Source organism: Alosa sapidissima, chromosome 13, assembly GCF_018492685.1.
Source record: "Alosa sapidissima isolate fAloSap1 chromosome 13, fAloSap1.pri, whole genome shotgun sequence".
NCBI classification, from domain to species: Eukaryota; Metazoa; Chordata; class Actinopteri; order Clupeiformes; family Clupeidae; genus Alosa; species Alosa sapidissima.
Genome location: NC_055969.1, coordinates 29,493,925 through 29,519,304, shown reverse-complemented (window position 1 = coordinate 29,519,304; position 25,380 = coordinate 29,493,925). Strand labels below are relative to the sequence as shown.

At 45.0% G+C, this 25,380-nt stretch overlaps 2 protein-coding genes across 2 annotated transcripts in view; both read left to right on the top strand.

Moving 5' to 3' along the window:
• thap1 (THAP domain containing, apoptosis associated protein 1) lies at positions 1–4,141 on the top strand. The gene is made up of 3 exons (XM_042059383.1): positions 1–174; positions 684–879; positions 1,134–4,141. Exons 1-3 carry the CDS (start codon positions 104–106, stop codon positions 1,629–1,631), a joined length of 765 nt encoding a protein of 254 aa, XP_041915317.1. The 5' UTR covers positions 1–103; the 3' UTR covers positions 1,632–4,141.
• Positions 4,142–4,474: 333 nt separating this feature from the next.
• LOC121680184 (MOB kinase activator 3B) overlaps positions 4,475–25,380 on the top strand; it is a 33,239-nt gene continuing 12,333 nt past the window's right edge. The window contains exons 1-2 of the mRNA XM_042059402.1: positions 4,475–4,587; positions 16,773–17,454. Of these exons, the coding sequence (XP_041915336.1) occupies positions 17,037–17,454 (418 nt within the window). The 5' untranslated portion in view covers positions 4,475–4,587; positions 16,773–17,036. The remainder of the gene's footprint in view (positions 4,588–16,772; positions 17,455–25,380) is intronic.

Here is a 25,380-nt window from a genome sequence, read left to right as displayed (position 1 = left end):
CTGGATGGCACTTCTTCACTGGAGGACAAGTAAATAAACGTCTGACAGTAAAACGATATCGTTATCTAAGGTTGTCATTATCGGTAGCAACGCGATAGAAATAATGGTTCAGTCTTGTTCAGCGTATGGATGTAAAAATAGATACCACAAAGACAAAAATATCTCTTTCCACAAGTAAGTCCAACTCCATGGTCACTTGCTGATGGTTTGCTATACCTCGCTCCTGCTAACAGTTGCTGTGATCTTTCTACCATGCCCTCGCAATTTAACAAACCATGTGGTCAGCTTAACTTTTGAGTCTGAGCCATGCATGTGACAGTCAGTTATTGTGACAAAATGTCTTTGTGGTTTTCTTTTTTACTCTAGCCCCCGAAATGTCTCGATCACTTTTGGTTTACTGGATATGCACAACCGACATATTATTATAGTTTCTTTTAGGTGTTAGGCTAACGTCATGGGTTAATCATTTTTATATTCCATCGGAAATCTGTTGATTATGTGTCTGTACACTAACGTTCAGCAAGGTGTTTTATGGTCTAATAAGATCACGGAACAAATACATTCAATGCATCAATTCTAAAATGCCAGCAACACTATGACTTTAATAGCAGTGTGGTATAACAAACTGCTATTTTTCTCTCACATTCAGTTCTGTATTGTCTTTCTAAAATCTGCATGCATAGATTCCCGCTCGCAAGGCCAGATGTTTGTGGAAAATGGGTAGCAGCGATGAGAAGGCACAACTTCAAACCCACAAAATACAGCAACATCTGCTCCCAGCACTTCACCAAGGACTGCTTCAAACGCGAGTGTAACAACCGCGTGCTGAAAGAGAATGCTGTACCATCTCTCTTCAGTTTTAGTAAACTACAGGTTAAGGTAATAACAACATCAATGCCCTACACCCACCCTAATTAGTTTGTGCTACCTCCAATTTCCTGAACTTCTAGAGGCTGTTTATGGAAGGTATCTGGCCCAGATCAGATTCAAATCCACCAGATCAGGGGCATGTCAGATCCTAGACCAGGTGCTGTTAGGATTGGACAGCTGTACACAAAGAGCAGTTCCTCTCTGACACAGACCTACTGCCTGTCAGAAGGTGCTGCCACTCACGGTCAGTCTTCCTTCCTCAGGGGGAGTTGCTGCAGCAGACGTACCCTGCACAGGTGGACCTCTCCCTGTCCTTCCCCTCACCCGAGGCAGAGGAGGTGCAGTCACTCGCCACCCAGCCCCCTCCCGGCGACCCTGGAGCCATACCCGCCGGGCCCCTGGGACCGGTCACCGTAGCGGCGGCGGAGAGCAGCCAGGAGGAGGACGAGTCGCCCGAGGGCCTGGAGGGCCTGCAGTCCAGCGCGTCGGTCTCCTGCGACCACAACTACACGGTGGAGGACTCGCTGCAGCAGAAGCGGCGCATCGAGCAACTGGAGGAGCAGGTGGAGCGCCTGCGCAAGAAGCTGAAGACCGTCCAGCAGCGCTGTCGGCGGCAGGAGCGGCAGCTGCAGCGGCTCAAGACGGTCGGCGACCTCCAGAAGCAGGTGAAGGACCTGGCTCTGGGCGGCGAGAGCTACGTCATCCTGCCCAAAGAACTCTACGACGTGCTGAAGGGAATCGAGTCCGCGGACGGCCTGTGAGGTGGAGAGGAACCGCCTGACAAAAACAAAATATGCACAAACAGACACACACACACACACACACACACACACACACACACACACACACAGCTTGTCTTTCGCTCACTCTGAAAACGAAGACTGCAGTGCGATTTGCACATCTGTGGTGTTGAGAGAGCAAAGCAACAGTGACATTGTCCGTGTGTTGTTTTCTGATTTTTTTTTTTTTTTTTTATATATCCCCTCTGCCCTCTTTGGTCACTCAAAAATACCCTGGACTCAAATGGAAGTGCCATCAGTTCAAGTCGTTGAAGGTTCAATTGACCCATCAAAACAAACCCAGGGTCATTTAGCTCTGCTGAGATCCCCCCTCCCCCCCTACATGCACAACATGCAAAACATTGCATTGAGATGTGTTTGGATTCACACCTCCCCTTATGTAGACTCGAATGCACTGCATGTTGCAGTTTGCATGTCCCATTAGTGTAGGCCAGTTCAGTGAAGGAAAGACTCCCTATATAAGAGGAAGATGCCTTTAGCTGACCCTGGCTCATTTAGGGAGGTCAGCTACCATCATTTGGCATAGGAGTGAACATTACCAGAAGGAACAAATGCTAGGGACATCAGACCATGGCACGTGCCATGGTGCATCACATGTGCTGCAACAGATGTTAACTACATGTTAACTACATGTTAACCACATGTCAACGTTCAACATTTTGTGTTCTTCACATGTGATGGTAAAGAGTGTGAACAGCGTTGACCAGTATGCAGGACTTTCGTACAGCGTAAAACCCTATCTGTGGTGCTGTGTGTCATGCTCGTTCAGCTGTTATTCACTAGCACTTTGGTGTGACCTGTTCTAGCGACTAGTGCAAATCTAAACGGACCTCTCACTACTTGAAAAGGAATCACTTTACGTTGAATATTATTTAAGGAAACCTCTACTGCCGTCAGCCACCTTGTTCACTTTTGTATGTTGTGTCATTGGTCGTTGCTGTCTAAAAAAACTTTTCAATCTGTGGTAACCAAGTAAAATGGCATTAGACGTTTGACATTGGTGACATGTCATACTACTGTTTACCAAGATGACTGTTTCAGACGGTAAGTAATCTACTTTTTTTACATGTGTATGAGGAGGAAAGGTATTGTTTTCCCTAATGAGCTGGGACTTCTTCTTCTGTGACTTGATTTTGTCTGATAATGTATGAGTTGGGACTTTTTCAAGAGAAAGGTGACTTGACCTTGCCTGATGAGGAAACCATGGCTTGTTTTCTGTCTAAGTAATACTTTGCTGGCCCTTTGGGAAATGTGAAAGCTGCTTTCTGAAGGTGTTAGTCTCAGTCAAACACCCTTACCTGACATACCTTTTTATGACAGGTTATGACACTTTCGGTGACATGTTGTATGGCTCTGGTAATGAACGCTGTAGTGCTGCACTATCAGTGACGCGAAACAAAGTTTTACCAAAAAGCCATTTGACTTGGATGTCCTGTGACATGTATGTCATGTGGTTGTTTAAAAGTAATAACGTCACTTGACACTTTATCAGAGAAATCATGTTATGAATATGATACTGGTATTTTTTGTGATTCTGTTAGTATGATGATGTCACTGTAAGGGTGGCATAATGGTTACATAATATGGAATAGACAATTGGACATATAGCGTTATATGTTTATTTCAGTAAGTCACTAATATGTGAAGAAGTCTGTAATATATTATTATTATAGATGCAATTATGCACATTCATCAGGTTATGGAAATGTGACAGATGTAGTATACAACATAATGTTTATAACTGGAAAACTTGATTTACTGAGTGTGACTCGTTTTGTAAAGGGCTTTGTTTTGTCACTTTCATTGTTACTTTTATTATTTATTCTTCCTCATGACTTCTCCCCTTCACTTCAGCTGACCAACAAAAGCCATATTTACAAAGACAAAGCACTTGAACATGAACCTTTTGGCAAAAAAGGAATTTTTCTTTGTGAAAACATAGTTGCCTTACACTCTGCCTGTGCAATCACTGAGCATATGGACTGTTCACTCTCTCTAGTCTCTTTAAATCATTACATTCTGCACTCTACTCTGCCCTTCAGCTGAATGTAAGTCAGCTAACACTCTCCTAGTGTTAGATAGTATTTGAGTGAGTTTTGTAACCACTACCTTTCCCCAAAGCCTATTGTGGAGAGCCACCGTGAAAGCAAACAAATTTGTCTTGGCACAATATTAGTAAATGATGACTGAGACGTGGACACTCATTCTATCCAGAAGACATATCAGAGCTGGTTGTGAAGGTAGTTGCTGAATTTAAAAAGATGCTGGAAATCATGGACTCGATTTTAATCTGAGGCAAAGGGAAATGCGCCTCATTACTACAAATGTCATTCTCTCATGTTTCTAGGCTTTGATACATGTATGTGTCATTTACAGTAATAGTGCCCTTACTACCTAAATTTGAGTGTTGTATGCTTGAATGCAGAACGATTAATGTGTTCACAATAAATACTTGCATATTATCCCTGACTACAAGATACTAGACTTTTTTGCCAACTTTTTGTTGTTGTAACACCAACGTAATGCCACAAGATGGCATCATTGTCAATCATATCGAGTTTGACAAAAGTTGTCAATAATTATCTACATAATTTAATTCATGAACAATATAACTCTGTTGTACTGTGTACCGTGAAGCTGTTTTACCGTGTGTATTTTTATGTTTTTTTTTATTAATATTGTTATTATTCCTGTACTTGAGAGACATGCGCTTCACTGTTTGTGCTCTAAGGTTCTAAATCCTACTTCTCACATCTGATTGGAGCCATACTCTGAGCGGTGGAAGTGTTCCCATTGGCTGCTATGATGTGATTTGCTCGGTCCCCCGAACAGGCGCAGATAGATGGTAAGCGGGAGTCGAGAGGATTGGGACTGAATTCTGTATGGGACAAGAACTCGTGGACGCCGTACAGTAAAGGTAAAAATGTTGCCTTGTGAATTGATTTTACGCGCCATTTCCATTCATTGTTTACGCATGAGAATAACGCGCATGGTGCTTAGGCATACTAAAACATTTTTGAAGTGGGATATTGTGAAGCAGTTGCAATTTACCGAAGAACTTTCTCTTGAATGTTACCTTATGAACTACGCCATCCTCTGAACCTGATAACGTTACGACTTGTAGCACATAGGTTACAGAGTCGCAGTGTTTTATACGGGTTAGGCTAAGTAGTATGAGCGTAATGAGGTTACGGTTCCCTCCGTCGTTTCCACATGCAATGTAGGAAAATGAACGTCTGGCGTTGTAAAGTAAATGTTTTTACGAATACGCAGTCTTGATCCCAAGCTGGACAGAACATAGAAATCGGTAGACCTACCTCACGGCGCAAGTAAGTTAAAGTCACGCACATCTACCGCAACTTTGGTCATTTGAAAACTCCATGCTGCCTGTTCTCTAACGTTAATATTTCTGATGTTGTGTTCTTGCTGCTCACCTCCATACAGTGGATATTTATTCTCTCCTGGGTGATGCTGTTTTCCCCATGCCATGGCCTCAGCGTACAAGCAAAACGTTTATGAGCAACTTGACAGGGTGATCCGAGCAGACGGGTTAAACTTACTGATTCCATATTGTTGTTAAGCTGTGGATCATTCCAGAAGTTGCTCCGTTTAGTTTGCCCAATCTGTTATGTGAAGTTAAACAGTGGGTAGAGGGGAATGTGACCTCTGAACCTTTTCCCCCTTCCACCTCCATTTGGACTTAAAAGTAGAACTGTAGACTATCATTTACAGCAACTCAAGTTCTTGCATGACATTTCAAGGGATGGTCAATGATACTCATAGGATATTGATTTCCTTGACATGGCACGAGAATAATTGCTGCCAAGAACAAGTTCACACTGAACATGTCCCTGTCAGCGCCAGTCAAGGCGGCACAACCTTTTTTATGGCCTCATGTATTTGAGAATCACTTATTCAGGTGAAGTGAGTGTTGTATGTGCTTGAACTGTCCTAGGTCTCTGACCCTTTAACACTGAAACTCAGTCTGTGTAACATCCAACTCCTCGAAACTAAGAGCAGCACTGTCTGTCCTCTGTGAACTTTCCTATCCTGTTAGTCTATCGGCTCCTCTCTCCTTTGAGAGGGGTCCCATTCCCATGACCAGACAGAAGGGCTGTGGGATCTGATGTGGAACAGAGCCATTGCCCTGGTCTGCCTCGCGTCCTGGCCTAAGCGGCTTGCTTCCTTGCCGGGTCTCGGCTCGCTGTCACATTTAATTGAACTTGAAGGTCCCATTATGCAACCGGCTGAATGTGTCCACAGGCGATTGTTACACAGCGTTGTATCAGGAGGCAACCAAGCCATGTTTTGTTTTTTTTTACTCGCTTTTTTTTTTTTTATCCATCTTTTTTTATCCTAGTGTTGAGTCCTGGCTGGACACATGCTGTTTTGCTGTTGAACCCTTGTCTGTCAAAAGAAGAAAGTGTTTTTCCCCACATGGAGGAGGCACTAGGTGTTGTGGAAGGCATGCAGGCTGAAAAAAAGTTGGGCTTGGTCATGGACTATGTTCTGATGATTTTTCACAATGAGTTCTCCAACCAGAGACCTTTGCAAGCCTTCGGAAAGACCCATTCTTCAGACTCAAGCTCTGACATGGGCCACACTAGCCCACACTCTTACTAATCATTTATTTGTGCCAAATTAATCTCTCTCTCTCTTTCTCTCAGTCACTCCCTTTCATCCTCTCATCCATTGATTGAATGAAAGACTGTGTTTGGTCTGGCCTCTAGTAAGCATTGCTGGACAGCATCGTGATGTGAATGTGAGAACTGAGAAGTATACATGAGTTCCCATCTCCACTCCCTCAGCTTTTTTCGTCCGAGAGCGAAACCGGCCCGGTAATTTCCATATGAAGCCAAAGTTATTTGTGTGGGCTGAATGGCTCGGACAAAGCTCTCTCGCTTCCCTAGTTTCAACGGGCACTCTTTCTTCAGACAGCTTTCGTTCTGTAAGTGCTCTCGACGGTCAGTCCTTGGTTGATTTGATTAGCTGACTTCATAACTTCCTGGGTGTGGCAAAAACATAACTCAGTTAACGCCCAACGGTCAACCTCCCCCGCAGTGCCATCTTTAAACTGACCTTTTCTCAACAATGAGCTGGCCTTGTAACTGAGGGTGGGTGAGAGCTGGGTGCCTTGCACGTAAAGCAGAGACGTCAGAAACGCATTGGTTATTTTTAGGACGGTTCTACTCCATACAATGAGCTTTTCAACACAACCTACACATTATTCACTGCCCCCTCACTTTGTGCCTACTCTCAGAAAGAGATGTGTGATTTAACATTGTTTCATAAGAAGCACCAGTGGAGTAAAGGGAGGGGGGTTGCATGTTATCTTTGTTTTAGTGTTGTGGTTATTTCAACTTTAAGAGATGTTACCAAAGCCCTTTCCCATAACCCGATCATGACCACTCACAGACCTTTTTTACTCAATTACAAAGAACTGAGTCCCGTCCTGTCAGTTCTGTCATCGTCCTGTCCCACTGTCTGTCTGCGTGTCTGTCTGTCTGTCTGTTTGTCTGTCTATCTGTCTGTCTCTCCGTCTCACTTGTCTATCTGTTACCTTGTTGCGTTTCATGTGTTTGATGTTTCACTTCACGTGGTGCTATATGATTCCAGGGTCACATAAATGGTTGAGGTAGGACAAATTGTATTTGCATTTAAAAAAATATATTACTTAATTAAAAATAAAGTTGTCCTCCGAAGAGGGGGGGGGGGTGGTGGTGGGCCAAAAAAAAAAAAAAAAAAGATGTTACTGCTGATTGATGATGGACCTATGCTGGGTCGCACTCCTAATCAATGGTGCAGCAGTTTTAATGAATGGAACAGACTTCATTCAGCAATGCAGTAGGAACATGACCAACCACTTTCACTAAACTGGTTTGGACTCTACATAGATGGACTCAGGCTATAGGAATGTGCAGCAGAAGGTCTTGGCTTATTTACAAATCAAGAGCACTGAGCTGAAGTTAAACATTGACAGATTTGTTACACGGCCAGCAGTTTGAAGCGAAACCAGCAAGCAAACTGCCCAAGCCGGACTGGCTCTCTCATGTCCTAGCCACAAAGGAAAACTAGACTCTTCCACCTGGTGAAAAGACTTTCATTTTCTGAAGAGTAATATCAGACTCTGTATTTACAGTGGGTAAGTACAGTTGGTCCTCTTAGCTGTGTGCATAATGTAACATCGCTTCTCTTACTGTAATTTCCCCCTGAGCTTGCTGAAAGCTTTCTGAACTACAGAAACAAAAACAAACATACACACACAAACATGCATGCACGCACACACACACACAGCCTCGTGTTAGTCCATGAGCGCCTGACTTCACCCAAATGGTCAGACCCCCTTCTCTCCACTCACTCCCTGCCGGCAAAGTCACAAACAAACACACACACACACACACACACACACACACTAGGCTATAAACATGCTTTGGAGATGTAGTGTGCTGTAATCCCCTAGCAGGAGTGGCAGGCTGGCGCTTTTGTTTCGCACAGAGCTGCAGGCTACGGAGAGAGCGCGGCATGAGTTTTGGCTTTTTTGTAATGAGTGAGCCACTGTGTGTGTGTGTGTGTGTGTGTGAGTGTGTGTGTGCGTGCGTGCGTGCGTGCGTGCGAGAGCGTGTGTGTGTGTGTGTGTGTGTGTGTGTGTGTGTGTGTGTGCGTGCGTGCGTGCGTGCGCTGTCCACCACATTGTGACAGTGCAGGTTTTTTCCCCCTTTTCATCCACCACCTTCAATAACCTTTCTCCCCTGCCTCATCCGGACAACTGTTCCCAGGGGCCAAGCCGTCAGACCGAGGGATGGATTGGGGCATTACTGGCAATGCCCTCTGAACTCCTCTGTCCTCCACTGTGTCCACCCACACACACGCACATACACGGTCCCTCTGGTGTAGTGAAAGATCCTATGCCATCTTGCCTTGTCATTCTCCCTTAGGGAACAGATACGGCTTCCAGTGTCAGCAGCGTACAGTAGCCCTGTAGCAGCTTTGTTTACAAAGGAGTCAGGAGGTTCAGCTTGACCCCAACCCCCCAACCCCCAGTCTAACATGATGAGGCTGCTGTTCGACAGGTCCTTAAACTGGCATGACTGGCCTCAGGTTTCTGTCCCACTGGATCTGTGAATCAGTGGTGATGGTTCAGATCGGATGGAATTACAGTGGATTGCACTGCAGAGTGACTCAAACCTAAAATGAGTCAACAGTGACTCAAGAATGGACAGATTACACAGACACAGAATCAGTTGGCAATCAGGTTGGAGTGGCTTGTGCTAATGTAATCTCTAATCTGGGTTACACTTTCTATTCTGTGCCACACTCTTTGGGGCAGATGAACTCAATAACTCAGTTGGACTACCAAGAAGTGTGCAACAATGCCAGCCTGGGTTAGGATGAACTAATTTAACTATGACACACCAATCTCATATGAATGTAACAGGCCTGGTGTCTCTTTCCAGTATTTTGGATGGTATCGGGACTGTCCACATGCTTAAAAGCACTGAGTTTATGACGCAAAACATCTCCATACAGCCTTGGGCAAGTGTGTGTGTGTGTGATACATTCTTCCTCCCTTGTTTCCTTCCTCTTTCTGCCTTTCTCTCTCTCTCTCTCTCTCTCTCTCTCTCTCTCTCTCTCTCTCTCTCTCTCTCTCTCTCTCTCTCTCTCTCTCTCTCTCTCCCTGTCTCTGTCACTCCCTCTCTCTCTCCCTGTCTCTGTCACTCCACCCTGTCCCTCCACATCCATTGACATCATGCTGTCTAATATCAGCTTGATTGCCCCATGACACTAATTACATCCTGTGTAAACATTTGCCAACATGCAGTGCAGTGATGAGTCGCGTTTATTGTGAGGCCTCGCGTCTGGAATGCATTTATCACGATGAAGCCCGCAGCACTCTTTTTTCCGGTGTCGCTGGGGGAGTCATCCCAACAGGAAAGAGACACTGCCATCGTTTATCTTACTCATTCACAAACCACCTGCTCAGGGCTGTTAACGGAGATCTCCGAGGCCAGCTCATAACGTAGACCGGCCACAGGCCACTGCTGGAGATTGCGAGAGGGTGTCCTTGTTATCTAGCCTTTGGTGTTGTGAAGGGAAGAGCACCCTCTCCCTGTTCTACGACCCCCCCCCCCCACCCCCACCCCAGTGGTGCAAATACCAAGCAGCGTTCTCCATCTCACTGGCCATCATGAGTCTCCCCACTGACACATTCACTGGCGACGTGACCCCCACTCTTTCAGTCGTGTGGTCTGGTCTGACTGAAAAAACCAACAGAGGACATGACTCAGTGTGTGTCTTTTGCCAAGGCACACAAATCTAATGCAAATCCATGTAATAGGCTTATTTTAATAGGTGCGGGCATGGTTGCTTGATCAGGTTTGTGACGTTCTCTGACGTTGCATAATAATATTAAAATATTTCCCAAACGTATACCCACACAAGTAAGGATTGGTCATGGATTATGATGAATAAGCACATTAATGGGTATTAGTTGAATTTTAACTGATATGAAGAGAGTGACTAATTTTAGTGAATTGGCAAATGCTTCAGTTTTCATTGACAGCGTAAGACCAGCTGATTAAATTCCCCCGCCTTAAAATTGGCTATGTTTTATCTATAGTCAACAGAGCATTTCATCAGCATGACCAATTTAGCAGAAATCAACCAGGGATTGGCCCACAGTATTCTCGTCCCAGGTGGACTGCTGCTCCAAAACGATGATGACTAGTTTTGACTTTGTCGTGTGAGATGGGCTGTTCAGGGTGTGTGTGTGTGTTTGTGTGAAAGAATTTGTGTGTTTTACTCTGGGTTAAGGTCTGCTAGTATAGTATATGCGTGGCAGTTCAAAGCGCATTCCATCGGAACACGTCACTGATCGTGGTAGTGGTGGAGGTGGTGTGGTTGTGTGTGTGTGTGTGTGCGCGCACACTTTGTTCCCACCTCTGCAGCCGGTTGGTGTCACAGCACAAAGACGGGCCCCCATCGCACCCAAGCTAGTGACGGCCCCAGGCCCCCGGCTTAGGAATTTTTATAGTGTTTCTTCACAGCCATTTGAATTCATTCACTGACATTTTTATAGTGAGCCAAGCAATGGGCAGACTTTTCTTGTAGTAGAGGCCTCTTGAAATTAACTGTCTGGAAGTTTATTAAGGCTGAAACAAGCAGGGTGGTGCATCCAAGGTCTATCATGCCACATGTCAAGTAACTATAAATCACTCAGTGCTCTCTTTAATCTAATGGTTAAGTCCATGATGTTTCTCCAGTCTAATGAGTCGGTAACACTTTAATAATATAAAAAATTATAACTACATGATAAATAGACTAAAATAAACTACACACAATTCATAATTTATTATTTGTAAACTATTGGATTGTTCATCATTTGTGAAGTATTGCTCATACATTATTTATCATCAATAAAGCATTTGTACACAGTTATAAGTGGTTTGTTCATAGTAAATAACCCTATATCTAAAATATGTTTAAATCATTTTTAATACTTAATAAATGACACAATAATAGCCTAAATTGTTAATGATGTAATATTTCCATTATTTAACAGCTGTTACATACATATGATTAGTTAGGATGTGGATGCGTTTTATAAACCACTTCTTAATACTATAATTTATGATTAACTCAGGAGTTACAAGTGGTTAGTTGATATTTTGTGAGCTCATCTAAAGTGAGGACTTGCTATGCCTTGCAACACATTTACAAATGAGTTATAAAGGTTACATTTGCATTCATTCAAACTAATAGTTTACAAATGATGAATTAACAGATGATGAATTGTGTGTAGTTATAATAAAGTGTTACCAATGAGTCTTTGGATGCTGTCCAGTAGCTGTCCTGAATGTGTTCATTGCCATGTGAGGTGAGATGGGTGGAATATTGCATCCAGCAGAATGCAGTATAATTACCATTGACATAAATCAGTGATTATTGACTTGTTCATTGGGCTCCTTGATTAAGGCAAGGCTTCCGTGGCTGGCTGTGTGTGTATTGCAAGCTGTTTGAACTCGTCTGAACTGCGCTGGCCCACCCTTAATTAAACTGATTACTCTGCTCGACTGGGCTCAGCTGAGACAGGAAAACACAGTGATTACTAAATAAATATTATTTAAAAAAATGCATGTGCTTGCTTATCGGATATTGCACAATAATGCTGGATATTGCCATGGCATTGTCGCTCCTTACTTACGTTCTACTGAGTCTTCTCGTGTTGACAATTACTGGCCACTAAATGGGTTTACGTTTGGTGAGTTTGCAAACTCATCCCATATCTTTTACTGTTAAATCAATCCATTTAAATGTTTATCCTCTTAATTAAACTACTCATGCTGCAGTGGTTTTGTTGTTGTCAGCTACTGAGGGCATTTTGCTCTGTTTATTATACTGTACTAATAAGCTGAAGGCCATGACTGTTCTTTATCAGTGCACAGGGAGTAGATTAAACCAAACATGGCCTTCCTGTCTAAATCACCACTGGACAAACACTCATTGATGTTGGTCGCCTTTGACAGACCTGAGTCAGAGCCAAAGGCTTAAACGTGTTGGCTAATTATTAACGTTTTTCCACACACAGCAGCCCTTTGGCATCAGTGGCCCCGATGTAAGTCCACACCTGTGTGGTCAACGAGCTGAAGGCCAATCACATACAATTTCCTTTCCCATATAAAACCTTAACCAATCAAAGTCATTGTTGACATAGCATCAATCAAACAAAGGCTTTTGGCCAATCCCAAATCATCAAAGGCTTTGGTAGGAATGTAAACAACATGGCTTTGGGTGTGTGTAGCATGCATACTTTACATATTTGATGCCCGAGTCCATGTCTTCCATTCAGTTTCAACATGTGCACTTTACGCATGGGATGCATCTGTAATGCACACGTGGTCCATGGATGTGAAAATGCTTCTCAACGGAGGTTATAAATGTTTCATGGAGCCACTCTAGCACTGCCACTTCCTGCAGCGTGAGAGACGTTTAAAAAAGGAGCATTTTCCCTTGTTTTGCGGTGAAAGCATAACTCCCTGTAACAGGTCGGTGAAGAAGTCACTGAATACCTGTCCTTATATTGCAGATGGCCTAGTTGCTAGTATCTAGACAAATTAATAGTTCAGACACATCCTTCTGTTTTAGGATGACATTGTCATTAACATGTCGGGTCAATGTCAAGTCTATACCTTATGTAAGTAGGCAAGTTAGTTACATGTCAGGTGTTGAATATTGGTTGTTTTATTGTTACTATCTTTTTGTCTCAGCCACAGAAATGACTGAGAACAGAATGTTGATTGTAAGCAGACAGAATGCCAAATGGTGTACCTAACTAATTGCTCACCCCGCCCAGGAAGGCCATATCACTATCTGCCCCCCTCCAATCTGACCCCAGACAAGAATGTATATTCTGTCACCTATATCTAGCCATCAGTGTTCTAGATCTCGTGCTTCTTTGTTACCTTGTTACAAGGAACACTGTATGACGGTGCTGCGCGTGAAGAACTATTCTTTAGCCGGCTAGCCTCAAGTTTTTACCTGCTCTTAACTACGCTGAATCAACTCGGTCAACGGTATCTCCATTTGGAATTAAGGAGACAATTTTAAGAGCATTCTTCACAGGTATATTGTGTCAGTAATCATTGGCATTTTTGTGCAAATGATGAACTAAAAGGTGTACGTAATTTCAGCTCGTAAAACAGGCTACACCTCCCCTACTACTAAGACTCCTTCCTATCACTTGCTTCAATCAGGTCTTATCAGTTGCAGGACATGAACGACCTGTTAGTCCACATTGCTGCCTTTTTTGTAGCGATTGTTCATACGTATTAGCACACGTTCATTCACTCAACCTGAATGACCCTCTGACCATCTGTCAGTGATACCATCATCCCGGAGTAACGTCATCTGCACAGACCTCCCTCTACAATGGAGTGGTGATGTCAGCAGGAGTCCCTCCTGTCACAACAAACCAGCCATTCTTTGTCAAATCTGTCATTGAAGCTCTAGGTAACAACCCAAGCTCAAATTACACACCTTCAACAGTGAACCTGCTTATTAGTGTTAGTGTAAAAGTGTTCTGTGATGACAGCAGGGTCAGACCAAGTTCTAGACTAATCACACTGATATGAGGACAGCTTAGGGGAAAATATTTTCTTGTTACTCAAGGATTATTAGATGGTAGAGTTAGGGAGCTTTCCAATAACTTAGTGGATTGCTCTGATATCAGGTGCGCCATCAAAGAAAAGGGTTTATAGGGTGGTCAAGTAGAGTTAGAAGTCATTCATTTGCCAAAATTAGTGCAGATCAAACACACCAGGCCTATAGTGTTTGCGCCTGTAGTTATTTTTCATGGTCAGAGTCATGAGAGGTTATCTGTGCATGTGTGCTATGCTTGATGAAATGTGGCTGTTACTGTATGTTCATTCTGACCTTTGGGATGTGAAATGCCACAGTTGTTTACATGTTGGTATAGTGCTCCTTTCTCCTTGGCCTGGGTAAGGTCGACCCTGGCAACAGAGGACCTTCTCAGCTTCCAGCTTTGGAATTAATCTAAAACCTCTTGCACATGATTGTGCTGTGGGGGTAGAGTTTTTGCAAAGTGCCAACTTTGTTCATAGTACCCACCGATCAGGTCTTTGTCAAGTTAGATAAGCTACGCAGAATTGTGTTATTGTTGAACGGCCACATTGAGGATTGAGAGTGCAGACATGGGACCCTTTACACAAGACCAGTGGGGAACTCCAGCTAGAGATACCTGTGTTTCATGACACGTCCGCCTCTCTTTCAATTCCCCCTGAGCACCAGACACGGTTCCTGCCGCAGGACAAAGCCCGGGGGGCTACGTGGAGGGGCTTGCCTTGCAGGGGAGTATAAATCTCTAGCCCCCAGGTTGTTAAATTGTCAGAAGACACAAGAGGATACGTGAAGTTGCCATAGGGCCGGTGGTTTCCTGTCATTTGTCTTGTGCTCACCGTCTTTGTGTGTGTGTGTGTGTGTGTGTGTGTGTGTGTGTGTGTGTGTGTGTGTGTGTGTGTGTGTGTGTGTGTGTGTGTGTGTGTGTGTGTGTGTGTGTGCGCGCGCGCGCGTGTGTGTATGGCGCTGAATGTAAATATCACCCCATGGCTCTTGTGAATCTGAGCCACTCCACGGCTCGGCGGAGCCTGGGAAAACCGAGCTGTAGCGCTTCAGCTCTCCCAAGTCACAACGTGGAGAGGAGCTAGGGGCCTCTTTATTAAAAAGCGATTAGGGCTCTTTTCGAACAAAGAGGGCGAGGATCTTGCCGGCGGCCTTCCGATATGTTTAGCCTGGCATGATCCTCCGCTGAAAGGGGGAAATCAGGTACTTGCCAAGGAGGAAGTTGTCTCCCCAGAATTTCCCAGACGCATTTTAACCTGAGTAAAAAGGCCTGTTGATTTTGTCACGCACCAACAGCAACCAAGAAGGGAAGCAACACAAAAGCTGTCAAGCTGACTACTCAGGGGAATTACTCCTGCTCTGAGGTCTTCTGGGGTAATACCTGGCGAGTCCTCAAGAATTTAATCTCTGGGTGCTTTTGGTTTTACTTTCTTTGCTCAGCATGTATCATTTCTTAATTGCAAAATGTGCCTCCTTACGGGAAAGCAATGTGGTTGTCTCAAATGTCATGTGTTGTGAACACGAAATACGAGTATTTGAACAAAGTATTGTACATTTTAGAGTGTGACAAAGGATCCGAAAAATTCCACTCAATCAGATTAAGCAAAAACAGACATGGCAAATATTTCAACACAAGCTTTTTGGCAAAACAAAGTAGAATTGACATCACAAAAAACTGCAACGTCAAATCCCAAGACATCCTTTAAAAGCAGCTGTTTTGAAAGACAAGGTAATTTACTAAATTGATTTAAAGAGCAGGTATTGGTGATCCTGTTACTTAAGTGAAAGCTTTGTGCGGGGTTGCTTTCTCCACTCTCTCATTTTGTCATGGGGGTCTAGACAGAGCGATGGAGGCGGGGGGAGGGCGGGACCACAGGCAGAGGTACTGTAATTACCCTAATCGCCATGGGAACATCTGGTGCCTCCCGGGACTGAAGTGCGTGTGCCTCTGCTCACCCTCGGGAGGTGTTCGCTCAGAGCATCCGCTGTCCTCTGTAAAACTGTAAAACCCAGAGCATGTTTGGATTTACATAACAGGGTTTTTGTTCACAGGTCACACCGATTGCACATCCTAGTAGTGTAGTGTGTTGGGAGGGAGTTACTTCATTAGCAAGCCATGTTACTTGAGAAGTGAGTGTGAGGGGGGGGGGGGTTCTAATTGATGTGTGTATGTTGTGGTATAAAACGTGTGTGAGCGTGAATGGGAGGCTGACAGATGGCTGGAGAGAGTGCTTGCTTCTGTATAGCCTGACATCACCACAGAGTTATCCATTGTGCTGCGGCTCAGGCATGTGGCAACAGGATCCCACACTCGCTGATACCCATCAGTTGAAAGCCTAACGCTGCATAGTGCACGTCCGTACAGTGCTGCTGTATAACTTGGCAAGGATTTTTAAATACATACCCTACAGACACACACACACACACACACACACACACTTATTAATACACACTCACACACTTAAGACACACAATGGGATGAAAAAATGCACAAAACACCTATGCCTCTGTACGCACACACCTCTGTATACTGTTGCCTGGGAGATTGAAACCCATTCTTCTTGCTCTCTGTGATGTCCTGCCATTCAGCACCAGGTGAACCGTTCCAGTTGGAAATTGAGAATGCCTCAGCACAGCATGCGAATGTGTATGTGTGTGTGTGTGTGTGTGTGTGTGTCCATGTTTGAATATGGCCGTTCATGAACTTGTCTCATTGTCTAAAGACTATAAAACCTCCTCACCTTAAACTGATAGGGTATTTTCTAGCCCAGCTGTTTCAGGTTTTTGTTTTTGTTTCTTGTTTCGCTGAAAAGTCCCTTCATTTCTAGCCTCTCTCATCACACATTAGTTCCTGTAATCCTGCCCTGCCCAGTCTGACAGATATGAAGAGGTCTCCTGTAAAGGCATGTCTCCACGCTGCTGTGCTCTGTTTCTCACATGTCCCCGTTTCTACCACTCCTCCTGCAGAACATGCCCTCATGCTGACCTCCAGGCGCTGACGAGAAAACCTCCTCCTCCCCCGCCTTCGGACGATCACGCAGTTTGGCCGTCCGAGCCCAGCCCAGCAGTACTATTGGCGCCAGCGTCTCCACCGAGGGGCGCTCTTCTCCTCCGAGACCGGCCGAGAAACCCCCGTCGTTCCCATTACGCCCCCCCCCCTGCCTGCTCCTCCTGCCCTCGCCGCTCTGCTCCTCTCCTGCGCTGACCGCCGACCTCGACCTGCCCGCCGCCATGTCCATCGCGCTCAAGCAGGTCTTCAACAAGGACAAGACCTTCAGGCCCAAGCGTAAGTTCGAGCCGGGCACGCAGCGCTTCGAACTGCACAAGCGGGCGCAGGCCTCGCTCAACTCGGGCGTGGACCTGCGCGCCGCCGTCCAGCTGCCGCACGGCGAGGACCTGAACGACTGGGTGGCCGTGCATGTGGTGGACTTCTTCAACCGCATCAACCTCATCTACGGCACCGTCTGCGAGTTCTGCACGGAGAAGAGCTGCCCGGTCATGTCGGGCGGGCCCCGCTACGAGTACCGCTGGCAGGACGATCACAAGTACAAGCGCCCCACGCCACTGCCCGCCCCTACCTACATGAACCTGCTCATGGACTGGATTGAGGTGCAGATCAACAATGAGGACATCTTCCCCACCAGCATAGGTGAGTACAGCACCATGCTCTGGGTAAAGAGCTCTCCTGTATGTGTATACGAAGCTGGCTTATGCTAGCCTGGCTAACGTCAGACCTCATCTTCTTCGTTGAGGTGAAAACGAAGTCCATGGAATCCAGGCTGCCTAGCAGCGTGAATAAAATTGCGCGCAAGGCAGCATGGGAAAACCCAGGCTAGGCTTATGCACGAATACAAGGACTCTGATGACGATGTGACTATACATCGAAACGTTAGTCAAAGTTAATGATGTTTTGCACCTTTTAAGTAAATAATAAAGAAAATTAAGAAGACATCTGAGCTGCACTGGCATCCCTCTCCTTCTCTTTAAAGTATCTGTCCTGGCCTGGTTGCATCGGATTGTCGCTAAATGGCAGAAGCGCGGAGAACCTTCCTTTGTCTACTGGCTTCTGCATGTTTCCTCCTAGCGTATCAATTAAAGTCAGTCAATCAGTCTGATATGTTGAAGGATTCCTTCACCTGTCTTGTTTGGTTGCCTTTTCTCAATGTTGTGAACTTTCAGGATGGTACTGTAGGAAGAACCATGGCCCCTTTCTTGAAACATTAGTTTTTATTGATGTGCCTAATTAGTGTTTGACAGTAATGTGTCTACTGCATCCTCATGAGAAACATGAAGCAGAGCATGACGACAGCTATCTGGATTCAAGTAGTATTCAGGAATCTCTTGTGGAAAGATGAGTTGATGAGAGATGGGAGGATTGGCCTCTTCCCCTTCTCAATGAGGATGCTGACTTTGTTGCCAAGTTTGTCTTTATAGTCACTGTTGCTTGACCTAAGCTCAACACCTTGTGGTTTTAAAAGGAAAAACTGTCTGTCACCATAGCATTTAACTGTGTTTTGGTCTTGGCATGAAACAACAGGTGAAGCTGATGTGTTCAAATGCCAAGAGTCGACAGAATGCCCTTCAGGCGTAAAGTGAGCGCTTGACTCTTCAGATATGTTTGGCTTCAGAGGCCTACAAGAACTTGTCAGAGAATGTGAGATAAATATGATGGTGCCGTGAGGAGAACAGTCTGTGGCTTTGTCAAGTTTTATTCAGCATATTTCGTGAAACCAGCGTTGTCATAAATACTCAGTGTCAGATTTGAGAGACTTCTCTGTGTATCTTGATACTCTCAAGTCATTTCAGGAAGAGATTACAAGCTCTTTTGCATTTGTTTACAGCTCTTGTTGTGTGTCAGTAATCTACCCATTTCCATGCTTAAGCCGATTTACAGTTAGGCCTGTGTTTTGTTTACTTTTAAAATGAGTTTAAGATGAGCCATGCAAAAACAGCTGTGCTCCAATAAAGAGAGGGTCACCTATAATACTTATGGGAGTAGGGTTAGCCAGAAAGAAGTCTATTGAGCTTCCCCTGATATTCCCAGTCTGAGTTCTCACAGCTATGTACTCAGATGGTTGCTTTACACTGTGCAGATGCGGTTATTGGCAGCCAATAATAACAGAAAGCCAACTGGCCTGTCATCTGCATGGCTAAAGAGTTAGACAAATGCTGTCTCTTCCTCTCATGCTCTGTCTGGACTTTTCATCTCTCTCTCTCTCTCTCTCTCTCTCTCTCTCTCTCTCTCTCTCTCTCTCTCTCTCTCTCTCTTGCGCTCTCTCTTTCTCTATGTCTCTCGGCCAGAAACGTGCCGGCTCCCTGAGGTCTGCCCTATTGGTTGTGGCTATCGCTGACAGGAAACAGTATCCTGCCATATCCTGTGAATTATGCAGTGCCATCTGATCCCCCAAGGCCGTACTGTGCCCACTAACATTCCGCCACTGTAACCCTAACCCTTTAGCCCTTTTGTTCGCCCATGACGGGCGTACAGGAGCACCTGGGTCACTGGCAACCTTAGAACCCCTTTTCTCCTCCTCCTCCTCTTCCTCCTCCTCCTCCTCCTCCTCTTCTCTGTTGTCTTCTCTTCCCTCATTTTTAGGTCCCTTAGTGCTCTCAGCCATGCATCAATAATTCACCCTGAAGCATGCGCAGAGCTTTAGCCCTAGCCACAGCTCCATTTGTATACAGTGGGCCATGTTTTATTCACAGTGAAATGAAAAGAATAGAGCAACACATGGAGGAGTGAATATTGAATAGCAGCTGAATCAACAAGCAACATTCTTGAAAGCATTTGTCTTAAACACTTGGGGGATTTGGTGGATTGGAAGGGACATTTTCTATTCCTATCATTGTGACATTTCATCATTTCAAGCATCCACGGTTTATTGCCAAGGTCCTAATTGATGTTACGATTACTGCCAGAGCACAGGGTTTTCTGCTGACACAGCTCTGCTGGAGCACTCGGCATATTAAAATGTTCTGTGTTTGATCTACCCCCAAACAAAGCCAATTCATTCTGAACACACTGCATTCTTCTGTTGGTGAGTGAGTGGGTACATGAACGAGTTCAGTAGAGAGAGTCCCTGTGGTACGTACATGGTGCTGTGGCCCTACCTCACTCAGCACAGGGCCCAGGGAGGGGGAGGATCCCCTGGTGAGAGCTTGCCCTCTAAACCCCTGAGCGGAGTCAGCAGAAAGGGATTAGGCCAGTCTCCGGAATGTTCTTCGGCATCTGTTTTGCTTTCGTACTTATGCCTTTTGAACTGGGCAACGCTCCGTTGGGAAAAGTATGATACACGTGCCTTGTCCACACACTCACGCATACAGTACGCGCTCAGTGGCAAGGTCATAAGGACACTGACCTCACCTCAGCCGACAGTGCCAGGGCAGCACTGGATATCTCACCTGGTATCATAGTACTCACATTTGCATACACACCAACAAACCCCGTAGCAGGTAGGTAGCGTCTAAAGGTGTGGCTGAAAGGGAGAACTGATGTCATGTCTTTTTCCATACAGGCAGGCAATCTGCAGAGCCAGAAGTTGCCCGATGGAGACAGTAGATATGAGAGTAATGTACCATGCCTGTGCCAGGACCTTTTAGTGACGCTGCTTAACTCACTGAGCTAGTTCAAAGTGATGCTAGTGGGAGATAAATGGCCTACCCCTCATTTCCTTTCATTGGTCACATTGTGGGCTATTGTGAGAACCCCATTCTTGTGGGCTATCACCAGACTACCTATAATGCCATCACAGACTACCTATAATCACCTATAAGAAAATGATCCTGTTTGTATAATTAAGTCCTATCGGAGTCTGCATTTATGGTGTGTGTGTTTGTGTGTGTGTGTGTACATTTTTGGTGAGTGTTTACGTTTTTTGAATTCCCATGCACTCTTGTGTGTGTTTGCATTCCAGTGTGTTTATTATTCATTTCGGGCGCAATAGAAGCCCTTGTATCCTCAACCCCCCCCCCCCCCCCTCCAGAAACGCTTGGCTTGGTTATGTAACATGGGGCTACATTACAGATAGGGGAGGGGATGGGGGCAGAGTTTGTCTGGAGGGGTGCGTGTGCTGCGCTCTGCCTGCCTGTGCCACCGCAGCAAGAAGCTCTTTAGTTTAAAATGTCATGACACACGGGGCCCGGTCGAGGCACTCTGGCTTCTGGGGGAAGATTGTGCTGAAGCGCAGATGCAGAACGCAACCCAGTTCTTGTCCTCTTGAACAGGGCACACTTTTACAGTCAAGCAGATCGCGGGATGCCTGGGCCCTTGGCTTCCGCTAAGAGGATTTCAAGAGGGCTTTCTGAAACACACACACACACACACACACACACACACATTCACATGCTTACTGCAATCATTGTCTTGTACGTGCACAAAAGGATGAATTTAATGGCCAGACTGTTACAGGCAGAGGTCAGTGATAATGCCGCTCTGTGGGCATCGTTGTACTTCATGGCATTACAGAAAGGCAGTCTAACACTGGGCTTTTTGCTTATGAATGGGTTGTTACTGTACTGGTGATAATTGCTGCCATTGCAAGCTCATTGTAAATGTATGTTGCCTGTGTTTAGCTAAGCCTTGTTTTGTCTGTATTGGACTGTACAGGCTCAGGCTGCTGTAGACGCACCAATCAGCTTTGACTCAGAACAGTCGCGTGTTAATCATCACAAGCCCTTCAGGGATGCCAGGGAAATATGTAAACAAATAAACATGGCTAGGTTGCTGTGCTGGCCCTCATAATCTCCACACATCCCTTTTAAAGAACATTACAATAAAATGTTAACTCAGTAGAATAGCCCACTATTAAATAGATGACATTGTAATTGCTGTAATATATTATTGCATGTTTCTGATTAATGGGCCAGTGATGGTGGTGTACAGTTTTATGAGTTTTTGTGTTTTAATGCTTAGCGTTGTTTGTTGTTGTTGTTTTTGTTGTTGTTTTATATTCTCCTCCTGTGTCCTACTTTTTGTGATCTCCAAACACTCTGAGGTGTTGTCATGGAAACCCAACATGCTGTAGTCCAGATGTTTTGCTCCAGGTGTTAGAGCCCATCTCAGCCTGCCCTCACACCTCTACAGTCTGTGTGCCATATGATTGAGTCATCATCACCATACTTTTACTCTGTCAGTCTCCCACACCACAAAACCTCACAGGCTTCCTCCTGGACTAGCAGTTCTAAGCTAAACTGTCTCATCTCATGTCATTCAAGGGTTTTCAAGGGTTTTCCAGTTTTGTGTTATATGTTCTTGATCAATCCAAGGATACAATGGAAATGAATGAAAAATTATTCTATTCATCTTGTGGACATTTAGGGGAAACCGATCTTCAAGCATTTTGTCAACATACATTTTTTTCCATTGAAAGAGTGTACTTTTTTTTATCTAAGAGTGCATCCCACTTGTCTTAGAGAGTACATCCCACTTGTATGCTTGGCTCCCACTTGTATGCTTGGCATACAGTATGCTTGCACACGGTCATAATGCTAGTTCTTCAGAGAAGCCCCCTCTTCAAGAAAAGCAGAATTCAAATAAAAGGAAGAGCCTGTTCTTAGACTCAGAGGAAAGGATGTCCCTCTTGCCCGGATGTGACTTCCTGTGTCATGACACCTGGAGGGTCATTTGACCTCTGACCTCATTAGACGTCTGCTTAGACTAGAGATATCTGCTGAAGAGGTTTACCATCAGTCACGGGGTGAGAGGGTCATAAATCAAAGCCCTCACTAACTCATGGTACTTTTGGTCCAAACAGTCCCCCATGTCTTATGACTGTCATATAAAAATGTCAGCCTGAAATCTTATTTCAATGCTGAGAATATACATTTTCAATTATGGATAGACACACCCTGGAAAATTGCACCAAATGCAAGTATTTCATGCGTACCACTTCTTAAAATGTTCCACTCCTCTCAACAAAACCATATTTTTTACTGAAAATATGTCCACTGGGATAGTATCATGTGTAGATGTCACATTAGAATTACTGCCCTACCCACCATTGAAACAAATCCAGATACTTTTGGGTTTTTTTGGATGACCAGCTGAGATCTGAAACCATGCTGTCAAGACTGTTGGAACTGATATGGAATGACCTTCCCTAGAAGGGAGATCATCATGATTTGGAAATCCCATATTAACCTGCTGCTACCCTATGATTTCAGTCTATACACAACTCCAAAAGCCTAAACAGTTTAGAAGTCTCTGTTGTGTTTGGAGTCTCACAAAGGCATGTCTCAAAATGTCTACCTTCCCACTCCATGGAATAACATGTATTTAAGGGACCTGACCTCATTACACACACCAAGTCAGCTTTTCCCCTCGCTTAGCAACAGTGGTTTATAGTGGGATACATGTATCCAGGACGTGTGGCCCAGAATGTCTCCAAGAGGTTTTGGGCTGGTCTGAGATGGTTTAAAAAGGGAAAGATTGACTGCTTGACAGAAATCATCAGTCTGAAGGTTTTTGCAGTATTGCAAGACCATGAGTTTGAATCAACATATGTACTATATGTCTATTTGATTTGTTAGATTTTTGATATCTTTGTCTGTTTGAGTGTGGTCCTTGTATTAACTGATTGTAGAGACATTAACATTTCTTCATTACATTACCTCAACGTTAACTCTACTCATAGCAGTGTTAGACTAGAATGTCACTAAACGTAGGTAAACTGGGTGGTCCAGACTTTATAAGAGCTTCATTTGTTTGTTTTATTTTAACAGCCATCCTGTCCCATTAACATGCATTTGCCTTAGTCCTTTTAGCCATTTTTACAGTCCTCTTTCACAAACTGGGTCTCTCCTCCATGCGTCCATTTCAAAATAAAATCTTCCTCTCCCTCCGTCTCCAAAAGCCCCCTAAGAACAGGCAAATTGCCTGCATCCTCTGTCCTGTTCCCCTCTGCCACAGTAACATCCTGATAAGAGTCTCATTGCGCAAACAGCCGTCCATCCGTATTACCAGAGGCCAGCACCACTCATTAGCCAGGCCCCAGTCAGCCTGGCCAGGACCCAGCCAGTGCATACGCCCCAGTCAGCAGCGCTGCTCTCTAGCCCTGAGCTTAGCTCCTCTCTCACTCGCTCCCTCGCTCGCTCGCTGGCTAAAGAAAAACAAGGCTGAGTCACTGTGAAGAGCAGCCATGAGAACAACTAGGCCAGAGACATGAAACAACTCCTTGCTCGCTGTTTGCTTCTTTCAATGGTTGTTTGTGTGTGTTTGGACGGGGTGATTGCTTTTACTCGTTAGTGTTACAGCGTTTTGCAAAAAAAAAAGTTTTTTGATGAGAGGAAATGTTGCAATAGTGCAATTTAAAAGTCTGTCAAAAGCCGTTTAGTGGTGTTTTCGAGATGGTACAGTAGATTGGTTGGATGGTTGTACCACAGTGCCAAAAAAACATCCACTGAAAAACAATGTTATATAAAGTTTTCACCCGTCTGTTTCTCTGTTGGATTTTCACCACTGTGTGCTGGTTGTTTGCCATAGCTTCCTTTACTTATCTATTCAGCAGGTGGCCGATTAGTTAATTCAGGGGAGAGGGACAGTGGCTTTGGAAATGGATTGTAGGGGGGTTGTATGTGGTGATTTAGGATGGGTGGGGGAGTAACTCCATGGGTGGTCTCACAGAACTGCACCCCCACCCCCCTTCCAATTTCCCCCCAGGACATCCACGCTCACTAGTGCATTATTTTTCCTGCAGTCCTGTTTAAAGTATGCTAATGGGGCGGCAGTTAAAACAGAACTCTCTAGAACAGAGCAGAACTCACTAGCAGCGCACAGATAAATGGCCTCAAAACATCTCCACGTTCACACGGCTTCCCCTTAGTACCTTGGTATCGAGATGAATGAAAGGATGTCAGATATTGTGCTACTAGATTTGTGTGTGTTTTTGGTGTGCCAGTCATAGCTAGAGGTGGAAAGGTTATCTAGATTGATTGGATTGTAGATTGAAGTCGTCCTTGCACTCAGCTGGTGTGATCCTACTGGCAATCCCAGCATGCCGCTGGGCCTCCTGTTCCCTCACCCATCCCAACACTGGCTCACCTCTCTCTCAGTCGCCATCTGGCAGCTCTCTATCTGCCAAGGAAGACAGGAATCCATCCATCTCTTCTCTACCTCTTTTCTTCCTCACTACCCCTCTCTCGTTCTTTTCCTCTCTGATTTAGTCTGCCTCGCATTGGTGGTGCTAACATGAGCCAAAGACCCCGCTCTCCGTTGGTCCATTGGTCGTGTTTATATCTTGCATCAGTCATGCTTGATTTATTTGATGTAATCAGCCATGCTTGGCCACTGTGCTATGTAATGGCTTACACTAACCACACACACACAAGTGCCATCATGACTTTGCATCCAGTCATTCACGATCATGGGAGTTGGTGACAGATGGATCTCTCACAGCTGCGTATTTTGACATCAGCGATCACTCAGCAGACGGCATGCATGCTGTAATTTAGCGTAACTTCGCTACCGTTTGGCTGCCACACAAGTGTGTCTCTGCTCGGCACGCGCCCCTGTTTCACTCTCCAAAGGACGGGATCCTCTCCTGGGAACGAGACGTCACGGTCAGTCACTGACCCATTG